The sequence below is a fragment of the Bos mutus genome, chromosome 29 (genome assembly GCF_027580195.1).
Source record: "Bos mutus isolate GX-2022 chromosome 29, NWIPB_WYAK_1.1, whole genome shotgun sequence".
Classification (NCBI taxonomy): Eukaryota; Metazoa; Chordata; class Mammalia; order Artiodactyla; family Bovidae; genus Bos; species Bos mutus.
The window spans coordinates 31,787,427-31,799,495 of record NC_091645.1 but is presented as its reverse complement, the minus strand read 5'-3'; the positions used below and the strand labels follow the sequence as shown (position 1 = coordinate 31,799,495).

General features: G+C 38.5%; 1 protein-coding gene across 5 annotated transcripts in view; it reads left to right on the top strand.

Moving 5' to 3' along the window:
• The window catches only part of ARHGAP32 (Rho GTPase activating protein 32), a 206,828-nt gene that overhangs the window by 113,053 nt on the left and 81,706 nt on the right, over positions 1-12,069 (top strand). For all 5 annotated transcript variants that reach the window (XM_070365291.1, XM_070365292.1, XM_070365293.1 and 2 more), the window contains one exon: positions 6,146-6,232. In XM_070365291.1, the coding sequence (XP_070221392.1) occupies positions 6,146-6,232 (87 nt within the window). The remainder of the gene's footprint in view (positions 1-6,145; positions 6,233-12,069) is intronic.

The window sequence follows — 12,069 nt, the reverse complement described above, 5'->3', positions numbered from 1 at the left end:
CCAATAAAAGTAGTAAGATTGTTGGAGTTCTTATAGGGATTCAAAGGCAGGAGAGGTTATTTCCTGTGGCATTCAAGGAAGGCTTTGATGAAGACTGAACAGGTTTTGGATACGCACAGATAGAAGTGAAGAGCATTTAGACCAGGAGAAATACCACAGACCAAGGTCTCTGGAAGGAAAGGGGATGGACGGGTTAGAATGATGGTGGAAAAACAAGGTTTAGAAAGTAATCTGGAGAAATGCCATCCTTCAAGGCTCATCTGAGGTGTTTGGATTTTGGCTTTAAAGTAGTTTCTTAGTAGGGACTGACAAAGTATTGAGGAATTTTGAGAAGAAGGTACCGTGAGCAGTGCGTAGTAAGAAGTGGAAAGAAATCAGTTACAAGACCACTCTGCTTATTCATCTAGTCTGTTTGTCTGGATCAGATGCAGGGAGGCCCAGAACTAGGGAAGCAGCAGTGGAGAGTGGGAGCAGGAGCAGGGTTGAGAGGCAAGTTTTGGGAGATAGGAGAGAATAATGAATTAAAGGTGTAGGTTAGATCTTGACCCTGGGAATATGAAAAGAAAGGACGTGTGCAGAGGAGGAGGTGATAGAGGGCTCTAGGGTAATTAGGGTGGTCAGCTGGGGGAGTAGTTATGTTACTCACTTTGGGAATTCAAGAGGAAGAAGAGACTATACAGGCAAAGAGAATGAATTCAGTTTTGAAAATAAGTGTTGTATTCCAGTGAGACTGTGTCTGCTTATTCAACCATTCATCAGATAGTTATTGATCCCCACTTAAATTCCAGATACTTTTCAAGATACTAGGGTAGGTAAACACCCATTTCATTTTTTTCATTATATATTCTATTTTTAAAAATCTGTCCATGTGTATTATAAATATTTTACCCCCATTTTGACTCATCTTTCACTTGGTTTGTTGTATCCCATTGTGATAACTATAAAAACTTGGACGGATAGTTGCTAATACCTACTTTTGTGAAGGGGTCTAAAGTCAGTGTTCTCCTATTCGTCCGTCTTCCTAATATCACTCCTCAGAGAATCTCCTTATGGCTTTTTCCTTCTGGAATTCCGATAATGTATTGTTTTGGTACTCTGTATGATGTCCTACAGGTCCCTTAGGTACTTTTCGTTTTCCTTCACCCTTTTTTTCTTTCTCTTCTTTGGACTGTATATCTGTGTGTGTGTGGGTGTGTGTGACCACGCTGAGTGACTTGCAGAATCTTTGTTCCCTAACCAGGGATTGCAGTAGGGCCCTCGACAATGAAAGTATGGAGTCCTAACCACTGGAGCCACAAGGGAGTTCCCTGGACTGTATATTTTTATTTACCCGTTCTTTAAGTAAGCTGATTCTTCTTCCTGCCCAAATCTGCTGTTGCTCTCTTTTAGTGAAGTTTTCATTTTAGGTAGTGATTTTGTCATCCCCTAAATCTGTGTTTGGCTCCCTTTTTTTTTCTTTCTTTTCATTGATATGCTCATTTTTTTCATACATTGTTTCCCTGCTTTCCTTTAGTTCTTTGTAGTTTCTTTAAGCTCTTTGGGTGTGTCTTATATCGTTTATTTAAAATCTACAAAATTGGGACTTCCTTGGAAGTCCAGTGGTTAGGACTTTGCACTTCCACTGCAGGGAGCACAGGCTCCAGAAGGGTTTTGTCAGGGAATTCCTTGAATGCCAGGAGCTAAAAATAAAAAGTAAAACAAACAGAAATCTACTTCTCCAGTCTTTTCACATTTCCTTTGTGTTGAGTGTCCATTCAGCATTTAACCAAGCTGCTCATATCTCCACCTTAGCTAAAGATGAAGTAGAGGTTAAAGCTCAGGATCTTCGTGTGTCTTTGGTGTGCGTGTGTCTCACCCTGAACAGATTCATGAGTTTCTGCTGTTTCTAGAGTGGTGAGAAAGCTGGTTCTCACTCTGACAAGAGTTTTCCCTTGATTTTTCATGTTTCTGTGAAGGGCCTGGCGTTTGTAGCTGCCCACCGCACCGTTTTGTTGCTGCCATTTGACTATCCTGTTTTGCTTTTCCCCCATCTCCTTGCCTCAATCTGGAAATCTGCTCTCTCCTTCTATCTTCTTCCTTCCTCCTGCTTCTGTTTTGCTTAGGAAGGTTGATTTTGCTTCTATTCATAATTCTGTTACAGGTATTGACATTTAAAATTTTTTACCTCTCTGTTGTTTGAAAGCTGAAGAGGGTTTTTCTGTCCTTTTAGTGGTTATCATTTAAAATTTAACTTGAACACCTAATTTTTAGTCTAAAGTTTTATCAATCTCTTTACTCTTCTCTCAAGCAGTACCAGATAGAATGATTTAAGCAGAATTACTCTTTCTTGGCTTCCATGGTTGTGTTGTTTAGGATTTATAGTTGCATCTCTTTATCTCTTATAATTAATCACCATTTTTGTTACACGTTAAGATTTGTTTTGATGCAATACTTATTTGCTGAATTCTTTGCTCAGTATTTCTGCTTTTTACCTTATTCTTTATCCTGGAATGCCTTTTCATCTTTAAGGATACATTTTAGAAGTCTGTTGAAGATGTATTGATGGGAATTAATTGCTTTTATTCATCAGAAAATGCTTTTTTTCCCCCTCTTGTATATTTAGGTTTGAATAAAACTTAGGTTCATTTATTTTCTTTTCTCAAAACTGTTAAGTTAGTGTCAAACTTCTGCTGTCTGTTACTGTCGAGAATTTAGGTGTTGTATGTTTACTTACATATTTACCCTTTCTGGTGTTGCTTATCCCCTCCTGAAGTTCTGGGTTTTTGTGTGGTGCTATTTCCCGTCAGTCTGAGGAAGTTCTGTTAGCTTTTATTGTTGCACTAATCTGTTAGAGACAGAGTCTCTCAGCTGTTGTCATTTGTAAATGTGTTTATATTCCTGAAATCGCTAAAGCTTGTTTTTATGGGATACAGAATTGGCAGTCTTTTTCTTCCAGCACTTAAAGTTGTTTCTGTTTGTTTTCTGGGCTCTCTTACTTCTGGTGAGAATTCCCCTGTCATTTATTTATTTTCCCCTTAAAGTTATATGTTTTCTTGTTTTTTTTTTTTGTCTGCTTTCAAGATTCTTGTCTTTATTTCGTTGTTCAAAAGTGTGATTATGATATGCCTTTTTGTGACTTTTGAAATTGATCCTACTTGAGGTTCACTGTTTCTTGAATTTGTTAGTTGATATCATTTACCAGTTTTAGAAAGTTCTAGTCTTTTGCCTCAGCAGATACTTCTCTCCCCCATTCAAATCCCGTTTCCTTCTGGCACACTGGTTGTACATGTTGCTTGTCTCAGAGATCTCAAGTGTACTGTTATTGATTGAGTGATCATTCTTTTTTTCCTCTCTGTCTCAGCTTGGATACATTCTGTTGATCTGTTTCCAAGTTCAATAATTCTTGCATCTACTGTATTCAGTGTGCTATTAATATCTGATATCATAGTTTTTATTTGTAGCATTTTCTTTTGAATATATTTGCAGATCAGTCTCTGCTAGAATTCTGTATATTCTTACTTTCTTACAGAGTATCTTTTCAAACTAAATTTTAGAATTTCTACCATAATTAATTTAAATTCTTTTTATTATTTCAATATCTGGGGCATTTCTGTGTCTGTCCCTTAGCTTATTTCCTCTGTTGACCATGGATCACAATTCCCTGCTTCCATGTATATTTTGTAATTTTTTAATGCCAAATATGTTATATAAGAGACAGTAGAGACTAAAATCAATAATTTTTACCTCCAGGAATGGGCTTATCCCTTCTTCCATTCTGTTAGATTGTTGTATTAGATTGTGTTAGTCATGTTTGAAGTGAGCAGAATCAAGCTGATCTGTGGTTGATAATAGACCTTGTGGTGATGTTGTGTTCAGTCATTCAGTTGTGTCCAACGCTTTGTGACCCCGCGGATTGTAGCCCGCCATGCTTCTGTGTCCATGGGATTTCCCGGGCAATATTACTGGAGTGGGTTGGCATTTTCTCCTCCAGGGGATCTTCCCAATGCAGGGATCGAACCTGAGTCTCCTGCATCTCCTGCATTGGCAGGTGGGTTCTTTACCACTGAGCCGCCTGGGAAGCCTGCTGTAGACCTGGCCTTTGGCAACTTTACTTTGCTTTTGTTTGTCATTACTTCTAAGTATTCTGAGTTCAGGAGGTTTTTTTTGTTTTGTTTTTCTTTAGCAGGGAAAATTGAAAATTGTTGAGGTCTGTTTGTGCTCTACTGTTAAGCCAGCAGTTTTTCTGAACTGAGGGAGAGCAGCCCCTCTGGTTGCTAGTTCTCTTTGCTCTCCAGCTTTCTCTGGCTCCCCTTGCCCTCATTCTAGTGTGTAGCTGCCTTATACTCTTACATGCAGCATTGCCCCAGTGGGGTTTCTCTCAGCTTTTCTCTGCCCCTCCCATCTCTACTTGTTAAATGTTCCGCGGGCCTCAGCTTTCCTGCCCTCTCTCCATCTCCAGTGCTCAGCTGTCTTGTGCTTGGGGAGGCTCTGCACACATCACACACGGGTTCATCTCTCTCAGTTCTCCTGCTCTCTCCCCCTGGCCCCACCTTTGGTGTGTTGATCTACTTGTTGATACCTGAACACCTGTGGGAGTCAGTTGCTGAGTGCCTAGGTCTGACTGTGTGCTGCACAGTGCTCTTTGGAATTTTAGTTCCTCACTCCAGTCCACAGGCAGTCATCTGAGGTTTGGTGGGTTTCTCCCTACCCTGTCTAAGGCAGGTTCCTTATCCTCCAGCATCCTTGCCGGGCATCCAGGCACATCCATAGGAATCTCTTCTATCTCAGGAAAGTCTTTTCATCACTGTTTGCACCTTAGCTTGGGTAGGTTTCTTTTCAATTTTTAAGGAACTCATTTTGTAGTTAATCTGGCTAGTTTGGGCTAGTGTGAGAATGATTGTTATCTTCCAGATTTCTCCTACTTAATACTAGGAGGTTGGTTTTTTTTTTTTTTTTAAATACTTTCAATGATACTCCTTTCAAAAGTAGAGAATATATTCTTGTCAACTTTATTTTCTTATAATATTAACTCTAATGATAGGTAGTGATTGCTAAGTGCTTACTGAGTGCCATGCACCTTGGTGAACACTTTAAATGTATTATCTCATTTAATATGCACAGACTTGAGAATGGGTGTTATTATATCATTCCCATTTTCCAGACGCAAGATTAGGTAGGTAGGTCAACATTATATAACCAGTTAGTGGCACTTTTGAACTCAGGGTTGTCTGTATCTGGAGCTGAGTTTGCAAATTCACATCTCTAGATGGAACAGATGTGTGAGTGAATAAGTGAAGTGAGTACGGTGTGAAAAAATAACAAAGCAAGTAGCAAGATGAATGATAATTAACATTCCACCTAGATGTCGATGGAAAATAAATCAGTAATTGCTTCTGTGACAAAGACTCGGGGAGAATACAGGCCTCGTTCAAAGGGACAGTCACTTCGCAGCCCCAGCCAGTTGTTGCCCATGTGGGAATATGGGTCCAGTAGTTCAGAGGTTCAGATTTTCCAACAGGAGCCAGAGATTTGTATTTTTTCATATGAAATCATTCAGTTTCTAAATGCTAGCTGTGGTCAAATAAAAATAAAATAAAATCCAGTGTGCAGACCTACATGGTGAGTCTGAAATAGAACATGTCTGCAGGCCCAGCCTGTCCCCTGAGCAGCCAGTGTGCAGTCCCTGTAATGCACCCTTTGCTCTCTGAGACCTCTGGTCACACTGTCTTTTGGGGCCCACTTGAACTTCCTTTCATATTTGTGCTATACATCAAGGACATGAAAGCCTGCTATAGAATGAATGTACTGTTTTATTTTTTACTGCTGTTCTGTAGTTGTGCTAGTGTAGATATGTGCCACAAAGACAATTGTTAGGAACATTTTTATTTTTTTTAGGTTGTGTTTTATATTAGAGTATAGTTGATTTACATCTTACATTAGCTTTAGGCATACAGCAAAATGATTCTGTTTTGCATATTCATGTAGCTATTCTTTTTCAAGTAGAAACATTTTTTTATAAATCCTGACTTCTTCATTCTATCTATCTGCTTTAAGCAATAAAGTTCTAATATAAGGCATATCTTACATTAAATTGATGTGAGGGCCCAAATATTACTGAATGCTGATTATATTCTTGCTTGTTAACCGTGACTGTCTTTCCCTCTAGCTTTCACTTTCAGAAGAACAGAATGAAGTAACAAAAAATGGCTGTGAATCTAAAGAGCTGGTCTACCTCGTGCACATTGCTTGTCAGGTAATTTTGTGGGTGGTTCTCCATTTCACATAAAATTTAATAGGAATTAAAGATAAGTGAATAACATTGAATAAATAAATGAATAAATATGAACAAATAACATGGACTGTGGTAACACAGGTATTTTATTTTATTCTTTCTTCCAGTCACATTGGCATTTCTGCATGTGCTCAGAGTTGAAACAATCAATAGAGTCCATTAAATAGATATTTATTTTACAAACTTGAAAATTCTTGTAAATTTTCTTGTAAAGGAAACATATCCTTTATCAATGATGAGATTAAATGGTTCGGCTACTGCTTGCATATTACAATTAAGAGATCAAATAGTGTTTGCCTCAGATGCTCATTTTTCTAACCAAGACTTTAAGTTCCAATGTGGTATAACAGTAGGATGTGTGTATGTTTTAGAAGTGTGCTCTTTCTTAACTCTAAGTGTTAGAACTTTTTTGAGGCTTATTAGTGTGACTTGCTCTTAATGAGATTTCAAATATGTCACTTATATCATCGATTATTTCCTCCATCAAGTAAGCAGTTCCTTGATTTATTCTTTGTTCATTGAGCCTTCTTGCCTGTCTTTGAATTAGTCATTGTAAAGTAAGTGTTTTTGAGGAAACCTTTCTTATGTACAAACTTTTCAGTTTCCTTTGACAGAGAGTAAGATAAGGAATTTACATGTTTTTTTCCAAAAAAGTGTTATTCATGTACCTGAAGTTAAAAATGAAATAATCTGGAAAATGGCTATTTCATATGGGAAATAGTAAGTTCCTAGTCTTGATGTGACTTTAAGGGCAAACCTTTCAGAGTTAAGTTTATTTGTAGGTGAGAGAACATGAGATTAGAAATTGAACTTAGCTTGTATATATATGTTCTAAGTTATATACTGTTTATACATGTTTTATTATATGTCATCTTGGTTCCTTTGAGGAAGTGGGAAGCTCTGAATCCGTGTTTCATGCCATATTTCATAAAAATGCTTTTACTGAGTGAGTTAATTTTTACATGAAAATATCCAATGCTTTTATGATGAACCATTAACAGGTGATTAGAAAGCATTTCTTTGTTATCTAGAGTACATGATTGGCATGTCAGTCATGAACTTCTTATCCCATCAAAAATCTACATCTTTTAGTGCCTTCTCTTCTTAGCAGTGATTTCCATTTGTTCTGACAGTGCAGATATTTTTATTCTTCCTCATAAGCAAAACATGTCAAAAATATCCATGCTGTCTGTAAAACATGACCTTCAAAAGGTAAGCGTGGCATTTTGGTACCATACATTAGAATGTGTAATCGTTACTTGATTATGCCTCCATGAAGTAGTGACCTAGATAGTTAGGCTTTTTCCTGGTTGTGAGTATCTTGTCAAGCTGCTTAAAAAATTTCAGACTACTTGTTGTGGTTTTGTTACATCAAGGTAGTAATTTACTGCATTGTAATAATGCTGTCGTGTTTCTCCTTTGCCTCCTCACTGGAAGTAATTGTTGATATGTTCTCATGGCTTGCCTTCTGTATTCTTGCCATATATGTCATCCTTAAACCATAATAGACCAAAGTCATTTTTTATAGCCAAGATAGACTCAAAATCAAACCTTCTAATTTTGCAAATGAGGAAATTGAGGCCCAAATTATGAAAGTTGCTTTCCTAAGCTATATGAAATCTTAGCTGGAGCTCTTAAGGACTTCAGTTTCCTGATTGCTAGCTTTTCTTACATCTCCTATTTCGTATATTGGAAATACACAACAAATTTTAGAAATTGCATTATCTTCAAATGAAGTATGATTACCTCTACTCCTTGTAATCTATTCATTATAGAAGCTAATTGCGTATTTCATATCTTTGCTAATTTCTAATTTTTAATAATGTGCACTTGAAATTTCTTTTTATTTAACCAAAATTCTTGGTCCGTCCTTTTTAACACACTTTCTTCCCCAGTTCTTTTTTCTTAGAAAGTGTCCAGTTAAACAGCTGAGATCTTTTCCCTTTCTGTAGCAATGGCAACCCACTCCAGTACTCTTGCCTGGAAAATCCCATGGACAGAGGGGCCTGGTAGGCTGCAGTTCATGGGGTCGCTAGGAGTCAGACATGACTGAGCGACTTCACTTTCACTTTTCACTTTCATGCATTGGAGAAGGAAATGGCAACCCACTCCAGTGTTCTTGCCTGGAGAATCCCAGGGACAGGGGAGCCTGGTGGGCTGTCATCTATGGGGTCGCACAGAGTCAGACACGACTGAAGCGACTTAGCAGCAGCAGCAGCAGCAGGCTGTAGTACTGATTCTTCAGGTATTAACATTACATTTGAATCTTGTAAGGTTTTTTTGCCTCTGCCTCTTAAAGCTTTAATTTCTTTTTAAATTGTGAACCCAGAAATGTAAACCATGTGTTCCATACATAGATCCAAATTCACTAGGCATTTTTTGATCACTTATATGTCTGGTACACAAATATTATGGCATACAGAGTATCATTTACTCTTAAAACAGCTCTGTGAGGCAAAGAGTCTGGTTTCCATCTTGCAGATGATGAATGTAAGACTAAAGAATGTCAATAACTTCCCCATGGTCATGAAATTAAAGACCAGGATTTGAACCTCACTCTTGTGGGTTTTTTCTGTTTTTTCATCATAATTCTAGTTTTATTTATACTTAGTTGGCCACTCTGAAATCTGCAGGCATATTCTAATGTTATTAAAGAAATATACCGAAGCTAATAATCTAGTTTATTTGCATGACTTCAGTAGACAGGACCTGGATAGCATTCATATATGTAAAGATATATCTTCTGTCTACCTACCTCTATAAAACTCTAAGTGGAAGCCTCTGAAAGTCCAGGTTAACTGGCTGCAACCCTAGGCCAATAGGCTGTATATGTTAGTCACTCAGTTGTGTCCAGCTATTTGTGATCCTATGGACTGTAGCCCACCAGGCTCCTTTGTCCATGGGGATTCTCCAAGAAAGAATACTGGAGTGGGTTGCCATTTCCTCCTCTAAGGGATCTTCCCAACCTAGGGAAGGAACCTAGGGACCTAGGGAGTTCCTGCAGGAACTCTGGTCTCCTGCATCACAGGCAGATTCTTTACCATCTGAGCCACCAGGGAAGCCCAATAGACTGTATAATCTGGGCAATAAAAAGGGGACGACAGAAGATGAAATGGTTGGATGGCATCACTGACTCAATGGACATGAACTTGAGCAAGCTCCGGGAGTTAGTGATGGACGGGGAAGCCTGGCATGCTGTAATCCATGTGGTCGCAAAGAGTCAGACACAACTGAGCAACTGAGCTGAACTGATAAAAATATTTCCTAGCTGGTATACTGGGCCAAGAGCAGTTGGAGCAGATACGTGTCACTCAAATCTCATTCAGCCATATCCATGTGTCTCAGCAGAACATGGTTACGTGGACAAAGCGACTTTCTCAAATGCCTTGGAGACAGATCTACATAATGCCCTGTCTGAGTACTCATTGCTCTCCCTCTCCTACTGATGGTTATTTAGAGTAAGTTGTCTTGACCAGAATAGCCATGTGCCTTATGTGTTCCTTCCTTCATCTTTTAATTCTTTTCTCCAAGGAAACAGACTCGGGGGGAAAGGTGTTATATGGAACAAACAGATGAGGTAGTGCGGATGAAGAAATACTCTTCCCAGTCTGTATCATGATATTGTTTTGAGTGGGAACATTTTCTTTTCTGCAAAGCATACTAATTTTTCCTCTATGTATTCCCTGCTTTTCAGGAAATATCATGTATTTAGTTTGAAATCAATGAAAATTAATAAAAATCCTAAGATTTTCAAGAACAGGTCAAGGTAGATATGGAAAAACCTTTAATGTCTCAACTGTTGAAACTTCAATAATTAGAAAAATAACAAAATTAGATAAACCTTGACACTAATTACATTAAGCCCCATTACATAGAATAAAGCATTTATAAGTGTAATGTCAGTGGTAGGGAATCTTAAAAGTGTTCTGTATTCTATTATTTTATTCATTAGCAAATAAGCAGATAGCAGTTTTTAAGTGTTAACTTTGAAATGACTCATTTAAACCTAGCGATTGTAAAAATTTATTCTGATATTTGCCCTAATGAAAATTTTGTCTGATCTTTCCCCCTCTAAGTATAGTTTTATTAGTTTAAGAAAAAATGTTTCTTAATATTTTATTGTCCTGTAGTAAGCTTTAGAGTAGTTGAAATGAATGGTTCTTATTGAAGTTGGATTTTATGAACTACCTTTGTATTTTAACCAGAATTCATCAATGTATAATAAGTCATTTTTCCTGAAGTGTTTTGTAAATATTTACAGTACCATGAAGCCTTTTTTAATGTCCCAGTTGATGGAACAAACAGTTGCTTGTAGGGGAATGCTTTTCTGCCTCAAAATATCTCCTGTACTCTGATGCTTGAAATTCCACCATCAGCAATGCATTCCTCAGTATTAAGTATCTCCTCCACTTGGTCCATTTAGCATATGCTGTTACTAAGGGGATGGAGTTGATTATTAATGTTTGAAGAGCACCTGTATATGGACACAGTGTATAAGCAGATGGCAAACTTCTTATTTAAGTATGAAAACTTTTCTATGAAATTTAGGTGTTACTGTTCCCATTGTGTGCTTGGTCGCTCAGTCGTTTCCAACTCTTTGCAACCCCATGGACTGTAGCCTGCCAGGCTTCAGTCCACAGGGATTCTCTAGGCAGGAATACTGGAGTGGGTTGTCATGTCCTCCTCCAGGGGATCTTCCCAACTCAGGGATCAAACCCAGGTTTCCCGCATTACAGGTGGATTCCTTACCATCTGAGCCACCAGGGAAGCCCATTCCCATTGTATAGAAGAATAAACAGTCACTCGTAGGTGTCAAGGAACTTGTGTAAAGTCCCCTGTTAAGGATAAGGTCAAGCTGAGATTTAAATCAGGTCTTTCTTTTCACTGAACTTCATCATGCATACAATTAATTCATAGTATTAATTCTGTTGCATGATAAACTTTCCCATGATTAAGGGTCTTCAAAGACATGGGTGAAGAGTGTTCTTCTCGGAAAGAACTGCAAAAATATATTATAGATTTTGTTTAAAGGTCTGTATAGTTAAAGCTATGACTTTTCCATTAGTCATATACGGATGTGAGAGTTGGACCTTAAAGAAGGCTGAGCCTGAAGAATTGAACTGTGGTGCTGGAGAAGACTCTTGAGAGTCTCTTGGATAGCAAGGAGATCAAACCAATCAATCCTAAAGGAAATTAACCCTGAGTATTCACTGGAAGGACTGATACTGAAGCTGAAGCTCTAATACTTTGGCCACCTGATGCAAAGAGCCAACTCTGGGAAAAATCCTGATGCTGGGAAAGACTGAGGGCAAGAGAAGGGGATGACAGAGGATGAGATGGTTGGATGACATCACTGACTCAATGGACATGAGTTTAGCAAACTCCAGGAGATAATGAAGGACAGGGAAGCCCGGCGAGCTACAGTTCACAGGGTCACAAAGGGTCAGACATGACTTAATGACTGTACAGCAACAACTCATTGCGTCTGTTATTACCAAGCTGTAGTCAAGCTGCTGTACCTTGTTGGGCCATTGTGATAGCAACTGCCAGAACGAGGTAAAATGCAAATTTAAGCATGTTACTCTCTTGGTTAAAACTCTGCCATAGATTTCCACTGAATTTAAAACTAAACCCAAACTACTCACCAAGGCCTGTGAGGGCCCTGCAGGATCTGGAGCTTGCCTGCTGTCTACATCGTGGGACAGTCTTCTCACTCCTGTGCTTTGGTCTCACTAGTTTTCAGTCAGTTAAGACCCTGAGTTTTTCCTCAGCAAGGCATTACCTTTGGTCAGCCCGTA